The 19808-nt window shown below is 31.3% G+C and overlaps 2 protein-coding genes across 3 annotated transcripts; one reads left to right on the top strand and one right to left on the bottom strand.

Moving 5' to 3' along the window:
* Window positions 1–556: 556 nt before the first annotated feature.
* LOC101257265 (uncharacterized) lies at window positions 557–4479 on the bottom strand. The gene is made up of 2 exons (XM_004240055.5): window positions 3854–4479; window positions 557–1124 (listed from the first exon to the last, which is right to left on the bottom strand). Exons 1-2 carry the CDS (start codon window positions 4152–4154, stop codon window positions 916–918), a joined length of 510 nt encoding a protein of 169 aa, XP_004240103.2. The 5' UTR covers window positions 4155–4479; the 3' UTR covers window positions 557–915.
* An 8713-nt stretch (window positions 4480–13192) lies between these two features.
* On the top strand, window positions 13193–18455 carry LOC138337063 (uncharacterized). Of its 2 annotated transcripts, XM_069298134.1 has the most exons (11): window positions 13193–15127; window positions 15219–15379; window positions 15461–15674; window positions 15839–15991; window positions 16078–16140; window positions 16220–16264; window positions 16345–16690; window positions 16860–16986; window positions 17563–17919; window positions 18024–18098; window positions 18176–18455. In XM_069298134.1, the coding sequence occupies exons 1-7, from the start codon at window positions 15100–15102 to the stop codon at window positions 16458–16460; spliced, it is 780 nt and encodes a 259-aa protein (XP_069154235.1). In that variant the 5' UTR covers window positions 13193–15099; the 3' UTR covers window positions 16461–16690; window positions 16860–16986; window positions 17563–17919; window positions 18024–18098; window positions 18176–18455. The 2 variants fall into 2 exon arrangements, with proteins under 2 accessions (XP_069154235.1, XP_069154234.1); XM_069298133.1 differs by having other exon boundaries at window positions 17563–18098.
* Window positions 18456–19808: the final 1353 nt, after the last annotated feature.

Below are 19808 nucleotides of genomic sequence, written 5' to 3'. Positions count from 1 at the left end.
GATTACGTTATTTTTTCAAATTTGAAATATAACTTCAAGTTAATTTGAATCATTTATGACCAAACATTGATTTTTCAAATAAATAATAGTAAATAATTTCTATGATCAAAAAGTCCTAAAATTAGATGTTAGATACTAAAACTTACTTATTTTTCAGCTTGAAGTAATACTCATGAGTTGACTTTTGTTCGATAGATTGATGCTCCCAATGATTTTAACTGCATTTTGTTTGTAAATTGTAATACGTTATTGTTTTACACAATATTTACAACTTTTTATGAATTCAAATTCATTTAACTACTCTAATAACAATATATACTTGCTTTGTAGTACTTATATTAATAATAATACAACTCAGGTTGCAGATTTCTGTAATCATCTACACTGCATTTAGTTGTTAAGCTGAGAGTCAATCAAAAATAATACGTACATCTTACATCTGTAAACTTCACTAGTAAAATTTCACAGACTATATTGTACAATATAGAAACCAAAGCTTTAGTGGCACCACATGCTCAACAGCAAAAAATAAAAATAAAAAATAAGACAATACAACTGGATGAAACACTCTCTTTCTAATGGACACAGAATAATGGAGCACATGTACAACAAATCCAGTACCAAAAAAAATAAATTGTACAATGTAGAGCTCCACAAAAATCACAACCTCAACTAAATGGATTACATATTCTCATTTCATCATCATCAACTAACCCTATCACCATTAAGAATTACATACAAAACTAACTAATGTTGCACTTAATTACAGAAATAAAATGTTCCCTGACTATGTTAGATCCATGTCAATAAGTATTTCTCTGGAAGACAGCTTCACGTGTTCCGCAACAGTCAAATCTGTTAAGCATAATAAGAAACTACGTGTTCTATACCATAGCGAGCAGATCTAGCAGGGGCTTATCGGCTAGATCTTCCCCTTCTAAAGGCAGGATGAATAACTTTATTGCTAGACTGTAGTTTGTCAATCTTCGCCATACCTTCCTTCATTCTGTTCAATACAATAGGCATGGCAGATGCATTACTTGCTATCTTCTGCTTAAGGAGCTGTGCTTTTTCAGCTTCTTTCTGCACCTCTCCAGCTAACGCGGCACCAAGCTCTTCAACGTCTGTGACAGTTATCAGGATAATAATTACAAAGAAAACGAATCTGTAAATCCACAAATTTACTGTACTATCAGACACAAGGATACCAATCTTTGACTTTCTGCATGCATTTTTCAAGGCTTAACAAAGCTAAAACCTTAACAAGGGAATCTGTGATTTAAGTGCATTTAGCTCTTAATCAATCTATGAACATGTCTCTAGCCTTGTAGCTCTCAAGCAACAAAGAAAAACAATCATTTCTTAAAGATAAAGCAAAGGCAAGAACTCATATCGAACTGTAAGAGAACTTTGTGATTCCTCTTTCATTTTATTACAACTAAAGATCTCAAATTGAATAGTCAGAAATTTTTCAACCAGTTATAAGGTTACAGATATATCTTGGGCCGAAACTTCCCAAGGAATCACGACAAAACCTTATTAGGTCTCTATGCTAGTAGGTGATATACCAGATAGTTATCTTGTTGACTTCCACTTCCTAGAGTTCTTCATATAATACATGAGCTTATTTTCTTAAGGTCTGTGTGATTTTACCACTACCCCTAAATACTGTTTCAGAAATTTGGCTCTAACTTAAACAGTTAACCAGAAGCCCACCTTCCAGATCTGAAACACCTCCTATTTGAAGACAATGGAAGACAACTTCACTCTGTGAAAAGCTGAAGACCAAAAGAGAAAAATATCTAGCAATGGTTCATTATTTCTAAAGATACTTGTCCAAAATAATTGAGAAGAAGAAAGGGTTTACAATTCCAGGGTCAATCAGAACACACCGTACAAAAAGGAGGAAAAGCACATCTGCAACGCAACCTCATTCTGAAAATTTTACTGACAGTTAGAAAAAACTTCCAGTACTATCAAGAGGCACAAAAATAATTTAAGAACACCTACTCCTGCTAAAATAATGTGAAGACCGTTCATTCAGAAACAAGCCCTTCCTTCAACATTTATTAAAAGAGGAAAAAAGGAAGAGAAAGCTGATCACTCAACAAAAATATGGTAGCAAAAGAACCATATCTCCTTTTGAACAACTGCATTATGATGGAACTTTTTCATAAACTATATTGCAGACTGTGTTTCTTTTTCACTGTTATGTTTAGACTTCACTTTAATCCTCATCTTACTGCTGGGGACGAAGGAGATGCAGTTGTATCTTTACTAATTTCTTTTTTCTAATCATTTTACTAGCAGTGTGCTGTGGTTCAGATCGCTGCTTACTTACTTAACTGTTCCATTGTGTATTCTAATGTTTGTTGGTGTGATATTAATCTAATTTTGCAGAGAGTTCCAATAAGAAGGTAATACTCTTCTCTCAAGCATCATGGACTCAAGAATATGAGAATAATGGAAAACTCATGTTCACATAATGGCTTAACTCGGTGGGTAAAGATGCACACAAACTATCCTTCAGTACAGTTCCAATTAACAATGCAGTACTGTTTTTTCAATCATCATGCACTCAAGAATATAAGAATGGTAGAAAACTCACAATAGCATAATGCCTTAACTAGGGTCATGCTAAACCCAAAGAATCCTTCAATACAGCTTCAATTAACAAGGCACTATTTTTTTTTCCAATCATTATGACCTCAGGAATATAAGAGTAATAGAAAACTCATATTCTCATAATGGGTTAACTCGATGGGTCAAGCTAAACCCAAACTATCATACAGTACACAATAATAGGCACACGGCTAAAGCCGCTTAACTAGTTTGGTGACCTAGATATATCTAGCCAGTTAACACCACACACAAACCTTTTGTACATGACTATATAGAACATGAATGACTAGTTTGGTGTCTGCATCCTAGAACAAAGTAGTAGATTTAACATGAAAAAGCAAGAATAAGCTCACGTCAATAGAGAGATCTATGACACCACCATAGTTCATAACACAGCAAGTTCACTCAAGTGTTAACCAACTCAAATAAGAGCTAAGTAAACAGAGAAAGAAGTTCAAGTGTTATAGAACAGAAGGACATCCTTTTTACCATAATGTATGAGTTTCAAAACACGAAATGGGTTTAAGTTCAAAGTTCACTACAATGATGTCACCCCAAGTGTCCCATCTACCTACTATCTCCTCAAAACTCAGTTTAGAACATTTACACCATGATTTCTAAACTACCAGGCCTAAGCTGACACCAAGTCTAACAACCTCCCCTGCTTAATAGCTTGCATAATAAGGACATGATGTTTGGGAATTTTAACTATGAAGACATGGGTTTTTAGTGTATACAGAAATAGAATAGTCTGAATTAACAAATTTCTTTCTTAATAAGGTAGGCTAGACAATATCTTATCCTCGAGGAATTCACGCATTGCAGCAGTCTCTACAATGTGCTTCTAAGACCGTTCGATAATGTGGTCTTCTTGTATTGTGAATATACTTGTATCTGTAAGAAATGGAGAAAAGTAACTAAAGTATAACCTAGCATTGCAGGTCAATGAAGCTGGAACAAAGAATACAGGATACTAGGGTTCAAATCCTTGCAAAAACAAAAAAGGTAGTTGAGTTGGCTGCATACAAAACAAGAATAAATAGAGAGAAGTTTGAATAAAGACACCAAATGTCACCATTATAAAACACTGTCAATCAATCAATCAACAATACCAAACTAATTGTAATCGTCTATGACAACCATTGAACACTATACATAATCCAATTCCAATACTAAACAATTTTCCGTGTAATTAACAGTTTCGAATCTGAGAAGAACCCTAGAAACGTACCAGATGTAGGTGGTTGATTGGAGCAGCCAGGTTGAGATTCGGGGGTATCAAAAAGGGGTCTTTGAGCAGTAAGAATGGAATCGAGAGTAGTTTTAAGCTGACCCGGAAGTGTACTTCTGAAATCCACAATTTTCTCAGCCATTTGTTGAACTTGTTGTTCCAGTTCCCGTATTTCTTCTTCCAGTTCTTGTATCCCTTCTTCCGACTCCGACTCCGACTCCGACTCCGACAAGTCATCGTCGTCTTGGCCTAGGGTTTCCGGCTGCTGTGCTCCGGTCGAAATGGGTCCTCTCGTTTCCATTACTTACTGAGTAGAGCGTGAAGTGAAAATTTTGAATGTTGAAAAAACAGAACTTCCAGTTTGATAAATCTGGTGGGACTATTTTTTTATAGCATTAAATTAAATTGTTTAGTCATCATACATATAAATTTTAGGATTTTAGTAATTTTATTAGGATATAGTGTTGGTAAAAAGTCGAAAAAAATATTTAAAGAGTATATTAGAGAAAATAATAGATACAATAAAATATATCTTGTCTGGCATATTTTATCAAATTGAACCTAAGCATCGTCTAAGTTTCGTATATATATTTGTTACTATTTTACGAGTCTATTGATTTTAAGTCGTTCAAAATATAATATATCTCAATATTATGTAAGATTTGACTCATACAATATACATTATAATATTTTAATGAAGGGTGTCCAGTTAGGCATTCTAATACCTAGAGGTGTATCTAAGGGGGGTCAATGGTTCACGTGAACTCATGATCTCCTCCCGAGATCATATATAGTAGTGTTATATTTTTTTTAAAGAATATTGAAATATAGATGTAACTCACACTTGAAGTATTTCAAAACTGAATCGAAACTGATAAGTCGAACCGATAAAAAAGTTATTGCTTTATAGTATTGGGTTATTGGTTTAGTGGTTTTGATAACGGTTTTGATTTTTTTGTTATCGGGTTATCGGTTCCTTAAAGGTTTGAAGTTTTTTCTTAACGGGTTAACCGATAAATCGATAGTAAATCAAATAATTATATTTATACCATTTTGTATATAAAGTCCTCGACTTAGAGTTTGATTTCCTACTTTTATCATTGGTTGTCTCAAACACTTGGTTATTCTACAATGTAAAAGTGTTTGCTTTTGAGCAAGATGTAACTTGTGAACCTAAGTGCATGGTATATTTGGTTTGTCACCTTGTTTCTAAGTGAATTTAAATGTTTTTTCTTTTGTGTAATATCTTAACAGTTTAACCGATAACTGAACCAATAACGATGAAAAACCAATAAACCAATAATTGATAAGTCAATATCTTAATGGTTCTATAATGGTTTAGCATCTCTACAAACCGGCGATAACCAATAAGCCAATCCGATAAATTTTAAAATAGAATCGAACCGACCGATATGCAACCCTATCACATAATGCAATTATGACTGGGTGAACATCTTTTCGCGAGGTTAGAAATTTGAATTTTATATTTATGACTGGGTGCACATCGTTCGAAATGTAATAAAATATCTACATATAATTTTAAAATTGAAGAGAATAAACTAATAGTAGAATAAAAGAGAGGTGGAGTTGTGATAAAAAGTGATATTGAAAGTGATAAGTTAATGAAGATGACAATGAATTTTTGAATAAAAAAAAAGAAAGAAAAAATAACAAAGAGAAAAAGTTAAAATAAAAAAAAATATATAATGACATTCTTGTTAAAATAAAATTATATTCCTTTTTTTAGTTTGTTCACGCTTTTTAAGAGAGTGCATACACTCTATATACCAGTTGAACAAAAAATGATGTAATAATATCGATTCATGATTGTTTAAGGGTGTAATAGGACAGTTGCATAGTTTAAGTGTCTTTTTGAAAATTCCGGACAACTTCAGATGTCACTTTATGTTTTTTCTCATATATATATATATATATATATATATTCGGTATAAGATACATTCTGAAATTTAGATATTTAGGAAAAGAGGTGAACGATAGAAGGAGAGATGTGAGGGAGAAAGTTAGTGTATCCTAAATACAATTGTATGTACTTTTGACCTCATGTATCCGAGTAGATTATACACGTATCTGAAGATCAAAATTTGACGCAAATAGTAATTTTAAAAACTTACAAGAATGCAAGTAATAAGACCTTAAACTAGTAAAATTTGTTTAGTTTGCATCAAATTTTATTAGTGATAGGTAGACACTTTTACTTGTGTGTATCTCCTAGTTTGTGTCCCTCTTAATTATTACATTAGATAAGTTTACTTTTTTTACCCCTGTATAAGTAGAGAATAATCCAATTTATAAGAAATGTTATCATAGTTAATCTATTCAATTTATAAGAAATGTTAACATAGTTAATCTATTAATCTTCTTTTCCTATGTATTTTTCTTAGAATAATTATTAGAAATAATTTGAAGAGTAACATTTTGTGTTCAGTTTAAATAAATTATATGTTCTCATTCAATATCTACTACCTTCATTTGATGCCTAATTTGATGTTTTTCCCAATTAGCAGTTTCATCAAAATCATATAATAAGATTTAATTTTATACCTTTTTATGTATATACCAGTAAACGTGAATAATATAAGCTTTAATTTTTATTTTGAGAAAAACAAGAGGGATCGGTTCAAGTAATAAATACCCACCACCTCCAACATAAAGCTAATCATACTCACATTTCATCGTCAAATTTAAACAGTAGCAGTAGAAAGGAACTCACAAGTAAAAACACGCAATCAAGCAAGAAATAATTAAAAATAAGTGAAGGAAAAAATGCTCAAACTACATTGCCAATCCAAAACATGTCTATTACAAAAACACTTAATTTGCAATCCAAGTCAAATAAAACAAAAGAAGATGAAACAAGTTCAAGGAATTCTAATGGAAGGCATGAAAATTCTACTTTATAGCAACTAAGATGAGATCATCAACAACTAGTTCTTCAACTCATGTATCACAGCGAGGCTATTTATGTACGGTATGAATCTTCTCTTGGGATTTAATTGTCCTGGAGTCATAATGGTCTCCACCCTTTGCCCATTCAGGTAATAAAGATATATCCTTTCAGTTGTCCAGATCACCACAATGTCATCACCACTGTTTATACACGGTAATACATTACACGACACATTACCATTGTCAATAAACAAATCTTTCTCCAATGCTTGCCGAGACTTCTTATGTCCAAGATTTACGCATACACTATGATTCAGGCTCATGTCCATTCCTCCATAGATATCTAACATAAAAACATCCCTGCAATCATTGTAAACAGTTATATAGGATAACTCATCATTTACCTGACTCAACGCACCATATCTCCCAGGTGGAATAGGCACACGTAGAACTGCTGCAACCTCATTTTTCACATCAAATGCTAGCACACCATTTGATGTTGTACTCCAGTATCCCATCCCCTTCATATATAATCCCCCACCAACAAGACTTGTATTTTCTAACTCAAGACACTCTGAAGAAGAGCGCCTCCACGAATTTGATTGAGACGAGTAAATCTCAAAGAATACAACTGGTTGATCAAGAAGAGGGACAGCAGCGACAAGGTGAAAATAGGATTCAATATTACCCTCAGCATCAAACGCAAGAATGACAGCTGGATCAGATCCGTGATAATATTGATGAGGAGGGATACATTTCCAATCTTCGGTCAAAGGATTACAAACGTAATAACTCTCCAACCCCTGGCAAAGGAGCAACCCGCTGCTAGAACTGAGAATTTTAATCCCTTCAGGCAAGAAACCTAAGGAAGGATTGGGGACTCCATTAGCAGAATGATCCAAAGACAAGAAGTTGGGATCAGATTGGATATCCACATCCACAATCTGATGAAAGTAGCCTGAAAGTTTCTTGAATGAAGTGTTTTGCTGGTATGCCAATAACGGACAACCTATCCATTGATTCCATTCATTGGACACTGCTCGAAACTTCATCAAGGACTTGCCAGGAAGGAAAGGCAACACGTGTTTCATCGCCACATCTTTTATCTTCATATCCTCTCTCCTGATGTAGTCTGCAGGTAATTTTGATACTTCATTCCATTCCTGCAAGACAAAAGAGGTATTGTAATAAGATGAAAGAGATATATACATATTAAATACAACTCATACTCATATTAGTTGGTGTCAAACATTTATTTCTACTTATCTCTATTTAGGTAAGGTACTTAGTTCACTTTCAAAGGTTCATTTGATTAGTGCATTCATCAACATCTCTCTAAAAAGGGAATGCAATGGAAAGACAAACAAGAGAATAGTAGTATCAAAAAAGGCAAGATCTAAAGAAGAATCTTCTCAAAAAAAAAAATAGGGGAGTTCAGATTGCCTATATAATTACATTATGAAATAAAAAAATGATTTTGGATTAAGATGAATTCAAATGAAGCAAAATAAATAGCCATCCAAGTAATTTTTGGTTGTGTAACCTAGATATGTTTCACTATTGCAGAACTATCTATTAGAAGAAAAAACGACCATTCTTCAATAATAAAAGGTTATCAGAAACAACCTCTCCATCCAATAAAAGTATGGGTGGGGGTAAGGCTTGCGCACATCCTACCTTCCCCAAACCCCATGTATGAGGATTCCACTTAGTGTGTTATTGTACTGAAATAAATAAGTTTCAGTATTGTTCTTCATGTAAAACGAATAAAAATACTCAAAAATAGAAGAGACAGAAAACGATACCTTGTGAGTCCCATTGTCCTGTTGTTGAATAGCTGGAGAAAATTCCTCAGCATCAGCCATGATATTATTCTCAAACTCATCAGAGCTAACAGTCATTACGTTGTCCTTCAATGATTCCATTTAATTTTTCTGCACAAAACGCACGGTGTTAGTGATAATGAAAATTTTAAAGCATAAACTCCCTCAAAGTATACTTTGTGAACAATCAAAAGAACGACAAGCTAATCCACTTTAAGAAAGTGTTTTAGTATGCGAAAATTAGGATCTCATAAAGGGAGCAGATGAAGTAAACTCTAGACTCTGCTTCATAGATCACTAATCATTTGTATAAAAAAAGAAGAAAAAACATTTCACTATACTTAAATCATAGATTTTAAAATGTTAATCTCCCAATCACCATTTAGCAGTTCATCTCCTTGGTAATTGTGATTCAAAGAAATCAAAATATCAATAGTCAAGAAATTTCACAATACTGAAAATCAAGAAACCATAGATTTAGACAAGTAAATCTTCCATAAAGAAGGAATTTTGAAACAAAGTGTTAAAAAGCAATAAGTCGTCCACACATTATTCATATTGTAAATCTGAAAAAGATCCGACAGTTCATATATATATATAATTCTTGGTCAATTGAAACGTGAAATATTTACATACAACTAGTCTCACATAAGAATAATTCAAAGAATCAAAACACATTCCAACAATTTGAAACAGATGACGATCAAATGGAACAAATTAAGAATAAATCACAATTCCTGACATATACAATGGATAATCGTAGAAAGAAATTTAGAGTTCTTAATAAATACCGATAATCAAAATTGTTTTAGAAGAATTAAGAAAAAAACTCACAATGCCCAAGATTTGAGTTGATGTAAACAAAAAAGAAGGGGAAAGGGGGCTTGAAACCGTAGCGGTGACGAGAATCGTGTGGGGAGAGACTAGTGGAGATAGTTCACAATTGCAAAAATTTAGCAAAGAGTTTAGCTTGTACAAAGGAAATACTATTTGCTTCTTTGGATATATATACACAAGGAAACTAAGTTAAAGGGAGGAGAAATTCGACATTTCATTGCCTTACACAATCTCAAGTTAAAATCTTTCTAATAATTTTCATTCCAAATAAAGATATCAAAATAGGCCAGTTCAATCTAATTCAACTTAAGTTATGCGGACCAAGGAATTTGATAGGTTAGGGTGGGCCAGCCCTTTATGTTAAAAAATCTTAAATTGGTCGGCCTAGCCCAGCCTTAAAAACGTGTCACGAGTTGGGGTGGACTAATCCTTGTTGACACCCATGTTGATACCCAATTTTGACCCTCCCTGATATAAACTAATTGACGAGCTTCTTAATATTAAAACGATTTAAAATGATTGGTTTTATAAAATAATAATAATAATGATAATTTTTTAGAAAAAAGATAATAATATCTTTCGAGCTATTTTAACTGGTTTTGTCAATTTTTATATCTTGTTTTACTAAATTATGCATATAATCATAATATTATATAGATATCGAAAATTGTCTCAAAAATTTTGGTTTTAATAAAAAAAATTTGACGATTAGTTTGATTTGAGTAATAATTTTATATTTTAGATTAACTACGATTATTTTATTTTGTTAAGATTAACAAGCTCGTTGATATTTATTCAACTCCATCTTACTCATTTTATTTATGGAAAAATTAGTAAACTAGTCAAAATAAATAACATATTTAGTAAAAATATCCATACTTTATAAATATTAGCAATAATGTCAAAAATGTCATTATTTTAAAAAATTTATGTGTCTCAATTTTCTTCCTATTTTATCTCTCTTTTTCAATTAATTCTATATATCCTTTTTTTAGAAAAAAAAATCATTCTCTCTCATAATTATCTTTTCAAATTGTTAATTCTCTCTCCCATTTAATTTTTTTTCTCTCTCATGGTTATCTTTTCTGATTTTCCTCCAACATTCAAGTTGCAAATATTTTTTTGCCATATATTTTGGTTATTTTTTTAATCCAAAATTGAATCAACTAGAATCCCTTTGATTAAGGTATCTCTAATCTTTATCCTATTTTCAGATTTCTTTTATAATTTTATTTTTGTTTAAATCTTAAAAAAATATTGTTTGTATTTTTCAATTTCCGTTATGATTTACTTTCCAATGGCTGAATCCAAGAGGCTTACTAGAGGTATTCATCTTAATCAACCAATTTCTGGTGACTTTTCATCGTTTAATTTATTTATTATTTAACAAATAGTGTATAATGTATGATCCGCTGCTAAAATGAGGGAAGAAAGAGGGTAAGAACATCTGCAAGACTCATTGGTGTGCAAAACCTTCCTCAAATTCAGAACGCAAATGTAGAATCTTTGTCTACTCGTGAGGATCTTGAAAAAGACGACTAAGATCGGATAGTTGTCGAACAATTTTCTATTAGTTTGTTTTGTATTTACAGTTCTTTTTTAGAATTTGGTATGCTTTCTTTAATTTGTATTCAAATCACTATGTATACTATCAATATTTATATTTATTAAAAATTTCATGTTGCATGGTTTATGAATCTTGTATTTGTCCCTAATTTGTATTCATCCAAATGTATGTCAACTAGTTATGTATTTTATTTATAAGAAGAACAACTTTCTATTAGTTTATTTGTATTCGAATACAAATACAAATAATAGACATATTGGAATGAATACGACTTAGAAAAGGAAACAAGATTTTGAAAAGAAAAATAAATACATAGTGAAAATATATACGAATTCAAATGTATTTCTTAAATAGCTACATTTTATTTGACATACATATTGGAATGAATACAAACTAACAAAGGTATGTCAACTGAATTTAATATTTTTTTCTAATTTGTATTTATTCTAAAGGTATGTCAACTAGTTATGTGTTTTATTTAAGAATGAGTACACCAAATATTCAATTATTTCTTTTCAATTTTACATTTCATTCACTTTTTCATCATACTAATTTTTTGTATTTTATATATTATTATACAAAATTCTAAATAAAAACTAGAATAAATAGAAATACAAATAAAATACATATTGAAATGAATACATACAGGATTTTTGAAGAAAAAAAATAACTATATAGGGAAAAAATATATGAAAATACAAATATATTTCTTAAATGACTATATAGATAAATTCGGCATACCTATTGAAATAAATACAAACTAATAAAAAACTATAATAAATATAAATAGAATATATTGTGGAATGAATATAATTTTAAAAAGGTAAAAATTCTGGAGAAAAAAAAAACAAAATTTAAATTTAATTTGAAAATGTAACTGATAAGAAAATTAAGGATGCTTGCCTTTTTTTTGAAATATTCCCCCCTTAATTTTTCTCATTTTTGTTATTAAAAAATTATATTCTTTAAATAAAAATATACATAACAAACTAAAATGCCATTTTTACTAAATATTGAAATTGTTGCTATTTCTCCTGTCTGTCAATTTAATTCCACTCTGTTACAATATCTCCAACCTATTTCCCAGTAACCCAAAAGCTTTGCCCAACATATTCCTTGAGCCGCCCCTCTTCCTCATCATCTAAAGAACGCAGAAGCGCAAAACGACAGCAGCAGTATTCCCAACGGCTAGAATGGAAAATGACAGACGCGTGAATAGTGTGCTGGTCTCCCTCAACGAAAACGTAGCAAGGAGCATCTTTGCAGCAAAAGAGCCTGCGACTCTCGTCCTTACACGCTTGTAGCATCCGAAGGACGATAAGATGATCCGCATCGCTCTCGAACTCAGATATCTGGTACACTACAACTTGCTCCTTGTCCTTGGGAGATTTTTGAATTTGGCAATGGGTGTGAAAATCTCGACTTTGCCCCTTATCCGCCCAAGAAATCAAACTCTAGATTCTGTTCTATATAAACTCTCTTCCATCGTTTTGAAAGGGGGGCAGCATGCGATATACAAAATATACTGCAAAGAGTTTTTAGTAAAGGGAAAATTCTTTTCTTTCAGAGTATTTCAAGCAAATAGAAAACAAGATACACACGCATAAATACTTCTAGATTTTTCTGTTTGGAGTCTAAGATTTTGTTTGGAGTTGTCGCTTGTTGATTCACGTTCCCTAGTTTCATAGTGAAGATAAGCTCACTGGTCCCATTGTTCCAGTCGCCTCCTAGAACAAGGTAAACAACTCTTATTTATTTTGAGTTCATCGAGTTCGCTTTCAAGATGACTTGATAAATCGTTCGAGCTTCATTTTTGTTGTGTACGCGTGCTTCCTAAAATATTAATATAAATCTCCGAATCCCTATAAATGTTTTCATTAGATTTTTCTATTTGTCTTTTTTTCGTGGCGACTCTAAAAAAGTCGATAATTTCACAAAAAAATAAATACTTTTCGATTTCCGATAAAAACAACCCAATTTTAGCCTAACATTTTTAATATCCGTAAATTTTAAATTTTATTTAGTTAATAGCTCAAAATATTTTTTTTTATAATTTTAAATAAGTTTATCATAACTATCTTTATTTATCAAAACTTACGATTTTTTATCAGTAAATTTTAAAATTGCATCTTTACATGTCATTAGTCACGTTCATTATATATATATATATATATATATATATATATATATATATATATATATATATATATATATATATATTTTATAATATTTATTTTATTTATTACATTTATTATGTTGACATTCAGCATAGTCAAAAATTTATTAAAATACGAAAAGAATATAGAGATTCTATTAATATAATTTTGGGCCACAATGCTAAGCCCATCATTTGAGCCCATTTCGTGTTTTCCTATTTAAGTTTGGAAAAATTACATAAACAAAGACCTTTTATTTTATAATTATCAATTTTAAGTACACTTTTTATTTATTACTATTTTTGTCAACTTTTAGCTATATTAACTTAAAACAATTTAAAACCCATTTATTCCTTTTTTATACAAATTTTAAACAAATTTCATATCCTTTCTCGCTCTTTTTTTTTCTTTCTCCTTCTCCTCGTCAAAAATTAGGGTTCCTGTTTGCTTTTTTTCTCCATTTTTCTGTACGAATCTTAATGGAAGAAGGTCTTAGAAGAAGTCCGCGTCTAGTGACGGCTTCGAATCGAAAAGTTTATCGAAGAAATCGAAAGAAGCTTCAAGTTTCGTCTTCTAATTCTATGGATGAAATTCCAAGTTTTAGTTTGGGTATATCACAAATTTCGGGAGAGAAGAACAATGAGGAGAAGAACAATGAGGAAGAAAACAAGAAGCAAAAGAAAGGTAAAAAACGAGTTAAAGAGGTTAAAACAATGAAGAAATCAAAAAAAATATGTGTTACTTTGGCATCTACATCGAAGAAAATCGTTGACAGTGATGATGATTTTGAGGATTTACCTCCTCAATTTCAGTCAAAAAGTTTGAAAAATAAAGATGGATTGGAGAAGAAAAGGCCGGTGAATGATGGAAAAACACGAAATTGTTTACCCAAAAGTGTCATTCTACCTGAGAGTAGATATCCGGTATGTGCTAGTACTTCTTAGTTATTTGTTGTTTAGCAATGGGTTGTATGTTGATTGCTGCTTGTTTTTTAGATGTAGTATGTGAAATTATCTTTAATTCAACTTTCATTCAACTTTAATTCATATTTAATTCAACTTTAGTTGAACTTTAATTCAACTTTAATTCAACTTTAATTCATTTTTTATTCATCTTTAGTATGTAGTAACACATTTTTAATTCATGTTTAATGCATATGCAGGATCGTAAATTCTGGAAACATCCTGATGTTGTGTATATTTCGAGTAGGTGGTCATGTTACACTAATCATAGTGTCATTGAACAAATCAAACTATCTTTATCTGATAAACAACTTGAGATGTTTAGGAATACATGTTTTGGGTACTTTCTTGACCTTCCAAAATCAAGCACACAACTACAACTTATTCATTGTCTTATAAATAGAGAGTTAAAACACACACCGGATGATGTGTTTGCTATTGAAATAAATAACAAAAAGTTATTTTTTGGTCTTAGAGAATTTGGGATAGTTACAGGCTTAAATTGTGTTGGTGATGGCACATCTATCAATGTTCCCAATTCTAGATGTAGTTTGATGAGTAGTTATTTTCCGGAAAAAATCACAGTTCCAAAGAGTCATCTACGTGCACTGTTTTTAGCTAAAAAATTCATAGATGATGACTCGGCTGTTTCATTGGCTGTTCTATACTTCATTAATGATTTTTTATTTTCATATGAGGACAACGAATACCAAATTAGCAATAGAGATTTTTACCTTGTGGAAAGTGGAAAATTCAATTCATATCCGTGGGGTTTAGATGTCTACAAAAAGTTGTCTGATTCTGTGAGGCATGAGCTTAAGTCAACACATAAGTACTATAGAATTGGTGGCTTGCCTCTTGCTCTTCAAATTTGGATATTTGAATGTTGTTCAAAGGTTGATGAAGATATAGCTATTCGTGTTGCTGATTCTATTCCAAGAATCTTGAATTGGAAGACAATTGCAGAAAGTCCATGGTTAAAATATATTGAGAAATGTCTCTTCATGCCTACAAAAAACAAGGTATTTGTACAAAGTTAATACATTTTATTACATTGTTTATTTGAACTCAAGTTACTATATCTAATGTTATTTTGTGTATTTGGTTTTTCAGTTGAGAACATAGTGGCCAGTGAAGATGAAGTATCCAAATTCAGGCTTCCTGAAACTCGTGATTACCATGCTGAAATTTTGAAATTGGAGCCTAAAGGATCAAATCATGGTCTAGACATTTTGACCAATGAAGTCATAGAATTGAGAAAAGAGCTTGTAAAAGTATACACAAACTAAACTTTAGGCTTTTTATTTTAAAACTGTTATTTTTTAATATTTTCGTTATGATTTAATATCTATTAGGTGAATGAAAATAACAAAGCGCTTGAAGAGAAGATTGATTTAGGATTCAATCAAATCAAAGAATTTGTGGTGAACTCAAACAAACAATTATTGGAGGATATTTCTTTGCTGTTTGCTAAGAGTGGTGGTAGCAGCTCTGTTATTCGAGAAGTTAAGGAACCATCTAAGAAGCATGCTGACGAGACATTTTCAGGTGGATTAGATTTTAATGGAGGTTCGTTTATATTTTCAGTAAATTTCTGTTATATTCATAATATAATTTTAATATATAGTTTAGTATTTTCTTCCAGTTAATCTATAAATGACACGAATTCGATATTTCATTTTTCAGTTAACTTTGATATGTTTTTTTTAATAATATGTTAATTACATATACAGCATTTTCTCCCCGTGTTAATGCATCTGTAAATGAATCGAGAGGGAACGATGCTCATGTTATGGGATCAAATCAAAATGAAGAATCTCAAGTGCTTAAAGCTACAATTAGATTTGCTGATGTTGAAAATCTTGAAAGAGTATCAAGTAAAATAGGTAATGAAGGATTTTATACAAATATATTACATATTTCATATATTTTAATTCAATTCTGTTTTTTTAAATGTTCTTGTTATGTACAGATGAAGATGTTGCAGGAATTGTTATTGAAAAAGTTCTGTCAGAGGTTGTTGCTGATATAAATGGTATTCATTTTCTTAACTTCAACTAAACTTCTTTCGATTTATTTTGATAACATTATTAAAATATTTATTTTGCTTACAGTCCAAGAGGCTGCTGATGTGAATACAGTTGGGGAGAAACCTGATGGTAATGTAGTAAAAAAAACCAACATAAATAAGTGTTGCATCTGTTGATTGTAAATTAATCAATATATCTATTATATGCAGATGCAACAGAGGATTGTCAAAAACCTTTGCATACTTTAGATGACTTTATTTTACTTGATAAAGATCTTTCTCAGATCAATAGGACTGAAGAATCTTATCTAAAAAAAAGAGCCTAAGTTGATCAAAACAAAAAGAAAGTGTCACCGAAGAAACGTGGCAGAAAGAAAAATCCAGGAAAGTTAATAACATCTCCCTTCACACAACATTTTGAATCTGGAGGAACTTTATGTGTTACACGTCAGGTTTTTGAGACAAAACATCCTTTTTTATATGCAAGCGGAGGAGATGATGAATCTGATTTGATCGATTCATTCACTAAGTGGCTTTATATGGGTACAAAAAAGAGGTAATTTATTTTGATGTTTTTGGGATAATTTTCCTAATTCATAATATATACAAGCTTAATTCAACTTGTGGAACGCTCTGTACCTCTTTTTTAGTTTCGTATTTGCCTCTTTTTTAGTTGTTCCTGTCTCGGTTTTGAGTATTTGTTTATTTTTGTTCTGTTTTGATAGGGGAAAGAAACCTTATACAGATGCTCTTAATGTTATCAACCCAGCATTTGAATTGGGTGTCTGTACAGTAGATGAAAGACTATGATTTTTCAAATTGGCACATTCTGGACAACAATGGTGTGATGAGGTTTGTTATATAAATTTTAGTTGGACGTTAATATTTCTTTGATTCGTTCTGTTTCTTAATCTTGAGTTTGTCTTTGTCTCAACTAAAATTCTTTCTGTTTAGTTGTGTAGATAGATTGTATTTTTCATCTATTGAAGCTCTTTAGTTGTGTGACATTGTAATTCTATAGCTTGCAAGTCATTTTTCTTTCTGTTCTTGTTCCCTTTGTCTCTGTCTTTCAAGAGGGACAAAAGCTCATGATATTGTGAAAAGAATGAAACTTGTAATCATGTTCTTGTCATTTTAGCTTCAATTCTTTTCTTTTGAGGTTCATTGTATCATTAAGAATCCACATATATGCATATACATGAGCTAGAATATTATATAAAATATGTCAGCTTCAGTAAGTTACTGTTGTCTCTAAGTTTTTTCTGGGTAGAAATTGAACATCTTCATAAGTTCTATCACTGTTGTGTTTCACCAATATGTGATGAATGAGCCACACTTGGGGCGAAAACAGAGTTTTACCTTAACTTTGAGTTGAAATTTCTGCACTGTTCTGTCACTATTCTGTTTCATAAGTTTTTTTTTTTGCAGCATATTGATGTCATTTTCTATTACCTAAGAAAGAAAGGAAAATATGATACCAACAGTAATGTTCGTTTTACGACGACTGATTGTGTTTTCAAGACAAAGATTACCAATTCTTTCTTTAAACTTTGTGATACTCATGAGGATAAGAAAAATTTTTAAGTTTTAGATTCTGATGATATTGCCCGGTATATCAGTGGACGTCGTTTGTTGGCAAGTACCTCGTGGGATAAAGTGGATTTTGTTCTTATTCCACTAAACATTAAAGAGAATCGTCACTGGATTTTTGTGGTGTTTGATATTGGGCAAAGGTCATTGGAGGTGTATGATTCATTTCCGGCTAGGGGTGGGGTGAATTTAGAGGTAAAAAATATTGTTGAGATGCTTTCGGTTGTTTTACCATATTATCTAAGTGTGATTAAGTTCTATGATAAGCTTCCTGAATTGAAGTCAACACCAAAATACAGTGAGATAAATGAGTTCGAGAAAATTGAGTTTCATTTCATAACTAAAGATGTTCCCAGACAAAATGAGGATTCACTGTAAGTATTATCAAATATGTGTTTTTTTTAGTTATTAAATTGATTTTTTGATAATAATTTTATATTGAATTTTGTAGGGATTGTGGAGTTTTCGTTGCTGCATTTGCGGAGTTTGTAAGTAATGGCCAACATATTCAAAATCAACAAGTAAAGGCAGACATTGTCCGAAAGAGATTTGGAGCTATATTATGGGAATATGCAAGAAGGAAGCAAGCGAGTGACCTTCAAAGTGAAGACGAAAGACCGGTTAGATAAAGGAATATAGTTATATTAGTTAGTATGACTATGAAAACTATATAATGTAAAACAATTTGTAGTTACTATGGCTATGAAAAATTGTATTGGTCTATTTTGTAAGTCTTGATATTATATACCTAACTGTGTTGTTTATATGTAAGTCTTCTATTTGAAGTTGTTCCTTCTTTGTGTCCTTATTGATCCTTTCTGTTTGTACTTCCTCTAAGGAATTTTGTCTTTGCAGTTGGAATGCTACATATGTTAGTTTGTTTGGGAGCAACAAGCTGCTGCCTATGTCTATCCAGCTTGCTGGAAGTATGCATGATTGAGTTTAAAAAAGTCAATGCTCTTCATACTTCTGTTTGAATGACACTATGAATGCTTATGTAAAACTGGCAGGAAATGGTAGTAAAAAATTGTAATTAGGTTGATTTAAAGTTATAGTTTTATTTGAATATGTAATTTGAGTAGTAAAAAATTGTAATTTTCGAGGTGAACATGAAACCTCAATAAGTTGTGAAAACTATAAAAAAATCATGTATTTTTTTTGGTTGCAAATATATGAACTTCTGTGTTACGAATCGATACTATTTATTTTTTTGAAATCCTATTTTTCTTTATAGAATTAGAACAAGACATTAATCTTAAAATTTCCACAAGTGAATTAAACCTGAATTAAACTTGAATTAAATCTATATTATGGTAACAATTGAATTAAACCTGAATTAAACTTGAATTAAATCTATATTACACAAATGGTAACAATTGAATTAAACCTGAATTAAACCTAAGCTAAAGTTGTATTACACAAATACTAACAAGTGACAAAGAGCTATATTACAAAAATACTAACAAACCAAAAACATACCAAGCATCACCCAAATTCCCTAACCTGACAATTATACTCAGCAAGACATTTCCAAGCCTCAAGCTCAACTGAGTTATTCCAGTAAACTATATCATTTCATCTATATATCATATAAAATGTAACTATACACATAGAAACATTCCAGTAAACTGAATAACATGAGATTGCACAACTAAGAAAGCATTCTATTAAACTGAATAACACGAGATTGCGGAACTAAACAAATTATTTTTTTATTCTTGATCATAAGGCCTGACATTTTTGCAAGTCTTCCTGTTGTGATCATGTTGTCCACAATTGCTGCATGTAATTTTCGCCTTCTTGAATCCATCTTCTCTCAGTTGAGTATGTCTTTTATTTTTTGGCCTTCCCGGAGGTCTCTTTCCATGAGGTGGAAGTACAATATCTTCAAGAACATGTGTTGGTGTGTTCCATGTACTTTCATTTGGCAGGGGATCCATTTGAAATTGATATGTCAACAATAAATTTTTTCTTGTATAGTAAGCCGAACAATATTTCTCATAACCAGTGTGTTTTATTGTTAAAACGGCCAAAGCATGTGGACATGGTAACTCATCCAATTGAAATCTCCCACATGTGCATGT

The sequence above is a fragment of the Solanum lycopersicum genome, chromosome 5, assembly GCF_036512215.1.
Source record: "Solanum lycopersicum chromosome 5, SLM_r2.1".
In the NCBI taxonomy this organism is placed as follows: domain Eukaryota; kingdom Viridiplantae; phylum Streptophyta; class Magnoliopsida; order Solanales; family Solanaceae; genus Solanum; species Solanum lycopersicum.
The sequence above is the reverse complement of the archived record's forward strand: the minus strand, read 5'-3'. Positions and strand labels throughout refer to the sequence as shown.